The sequence below is a fragment of the Phaseolus vulgaris genome, chromosome 10, assembly GCF_000499845.2.
Source record: "Phaseolus vulgaris cultivar G19833 chromosome 10, P. vulgaris v2.0, whole genome shotgun sequence".
Classification (NCBI taxonomy): domain Eukaryota; kingdom Viridiplantae; phylum Streptophyta; class Magnoliopsida; order Fabales; family Fabaceae; genus Phaseolus; species Phaseolus vulgaris.
This window is the reverse complement of record NC_023750.2, coordinates 19,998,680-20,001,752: the sequence shown is the minus strand read 5'-3', so window position 1 is coordinate 20,001,752 and position 3,073 is coordinate 19,998,680. Positions and strand designations below refer to the sequence as shown.

Genomic DNA, 3,073 nt, shown 5'->3' with positions numbered 1-3,073 from the left:
AGCTTTGTACTTGTCCAGGAACAAGATCAGGTGCAGAAGCCCATCTACTTTGTGAGCAAGGCCTTACAAGGCCCAGAACTGAGGTACCAGTCACTAGAGAATGCGGCGCTAGCAGTGGTATTCTCAGCACGAAGGCTTCGCCACTATTTCCACAGCTTCACAGTGGTGGTAATGACAAACCTTCCCATCCAGAAGGTGCTCCAAAAGCCAGACGTGGCCGGGAGGATAGTTCGCTGGGCAGTGGAACTGTCGGAGTTTGACATTCGGTACGAGCCCAGGGGATCCATCAAAAGGCAAGTCTATGCAGATTTCGTGGCAGAGTTATCACCAGGGGGAGACCCCCAAGAAGCGGAATTAGGGTCGTAGTGGATGCTCTCCGTTGATGGGTCCTCCAACCAGCAGGGGAGCGGTGCTGGGATCATCTTGGAGGGGCCTAACGAAGTGTTGATTGAGCAAGCTTTACGCTTCGCGTTCAAAGCAAGCAACAACCAAGCGGAGTACGAGGTGCTAATCGCTGGGATGCTTTTGGCCAAGGAGATGCGGGCGCAAAGCCTCTTGGCAAAGAGTGACTCACAATTGGTCACAGGACAAGTAACAGGGGACTATCAGGCGAAGCACCCACAAAAGGCTGCATACTTTAGGTACGTCGAGGTGTTGAAGAGAGCCTTCACTGCGTTTGAGTTGGTGAATGTCCCTAGGGAGCAAAATGCCAGAGCTGACCTGCTTGCCAAGCTGGCCAGCTCAGGCAAGGGGGGAAGGCAGAGGACCGTAATACAAGAGACCCTCAAGACGCCGCGATAGTTCATTGCAGACAACCGGGTGGACGTCCTTCATGTTAGTACAACAAGAGGAAAACCAAGGAGTCATCGCGATTGAAATATTTTCTCGAGTTATGTATGTTCTCGCCGGTTGACCAGGGTCGTCTTCGTGCGTGGCTTTTCCTCATGAGCTAGGGCACCTTCGTTCTGCTCAGTCTGCGAATACCTGAAAAGAAGTGAACAAAGGGGTGCCCTCGCGGCCGTTTGCACTCCGACGATCAAGTCAGCTAGCGAGAAACATCAAAGGTGACACACCCTCTGAAGGTGGTCGAAAACTATACTGAATGACTGTAACTGTGTTGCCCTAATCGTCTTGTGCACACAGCGGGTGCGCAGCGAAAACAACTAGGGTTTGTGCTCTGTGTAAAACTGCGAGCATTAGGTCAAAACTTGGATCCCCTTTCAAATGCCCCAAGGTCCCTTTTTATACATCTCTCGTGTTTAAAACGCGTTAAAGCGCATTGAAAGCGTATAAAAATATTCCTTGGAACGTTCGAATCTTAACTGAATTAGCGCGTACCTTGGTGTTCCGTCTGGTTGACCGGGACGTCTTCGTGCGCGACCTCAACCGTCAGCTAAGGACTCCTTCCCACTGGTTACCTGTGGATTCCTGCAAAAAAGAGGACAAAGAGGCGCCCTAGCGGCCGTTTGCACTTCGACGCTCAAGTCAGCCAACAAGAAACACCAAAACTGTTCACCTACGTCTCTGAGCACCGCGTATGGCACTCTGAAGGTGGTAAGAAATAACTGTGTACTGTCTATCTGTGTTCTCTCTTTCAGGCAAAAATATTTCCCAGTCCCTTGTTCGTAACTAATGAAGCACGAGCAAGCAACTAGAGAGCTCTGGTAAATTTGTAGAAAGTTCGAACCCTCTTTCCAACATTCTCCGCGCTATTTAAACTACCCAAGCATTTAAAGCGCCTTAAAGCGCTTTTAATCACAAACGTAACGCACTCATTAAAGCGTTTAATTGGAAAACGTAGCGCATTTAAGACGTTGAAACGCTTGGGAGCCATTATAGTACCTGAATGCTCGAAAGGGAAACTGTATTGAATGACTTTTAATTACCTGGCACCTGACTAAAGGGTGTTTCCATTCTAACATGGCTGTTGTACACGTGGAGGGCCTCACGACGCCGCGACCCCATCTGGGGGCGTTTCTGCCCATCTGGGGACGTTTCTACGTGTGAGTCCTCCTGCTTGGGAGTGCTACTGCGCTAGGGGTGACTTTTTGGGTGCCAACTCATGCCCCCAAGTATCTAGTCACTTACTTTGAGAGCGTATCTGCCTTCCTGTTGTACTCTGCGTCCAGTTGCCCTGGGCGTGACTTTCCTCTTGAGTCGTATCTGCCCCACAGGCGTCTCTGGGGTGGGAGGAGCACTTCACGAGTCAGGCTGCCCTACACTGGTACTATTACTATGGCCTGGAAGCCACCTTTTCCTTCTCTTTATCACTGCCCCGGGTTATCGGGACCTGAGGCCTTCCCACGGCGTCGTTCCCTCCATGGTCTTTCCTACCCATGGGTATCGGGGAACCACACCGTGATTGCCTTGCTTTAGCACTGTTTGATCTGGCGACGCCCTGGTTGGGCGACGCCTTTACCTAGGCGACGCCTTGCGTTGACTTGGACTCTCCAGCCGTTGACTTTGACTTTGACTTAGTCAACGCCCGGATACGGGACGGTACACAAGCCCCCCAGTCTTAAGCTGAAGACTTGTCTTCAGCGTAAAGACTAAAGCCTCGCCCACGCCGTCCACGTGCCATCCTGATGACGTGTCATTCCCTGCTGACTCAACAATTCTCGAATTGTTGACGTGACGCTCTCTGAACCCTAGGAGCGCTCTTACTGATTGATTTGACCTCCTCTGAAACGATGATGATAACACCCTTTGGGCTAACCTTGATCGCGCGCCACGTGGCCCATCGCGCGGCCATCCTCCAGAGACCTTTTCGTTTCCCCTGGGCAATTGACCCTCTGACGCGTGGCACGATCCTACGGCCCTCAGTTAGCGCCTCTTGAGTTGCGAAATGTAACGTTTAAGTTACTCCAAACCCCGCGCTCACCCTACTGTTACATTCATTCGCTCTGCAACTCCGCACTGTTCATCGCCTTCAAAACCCTTTTTCTCTGCAATTGCGATTCTCTCCTCCCTGCGCTCTTCTACTACCTCCATTCCAATAGCAAAGGTACGATTTCGAGTACTCACGACTCTTCCCTTTCGTCGCATTATAGGATTTATTGAACTGCCTGGGACT

General features: G+C 51.2%; 1 protein-coding gene across 1 annotated transcript; it reads left to right on the top strand.

The window, feature by feature from the left end:
- Window positions 1-369: 369 nt before the first annotated feature.
- Window positions 370-801, top strand: LOC137816357 (uncharacterized). The gene has a single exon (XM_068619464.1). The coding sequence runs from the start codon at window positions 370-372 to the stop codon at window positions 799-801; it is 432 nt and encodes a 143-aa protein (XP_068475565.1).
- The last annotated feature ends 2,272 nt before the right edge of the window (window positions 802-3,073 follow it).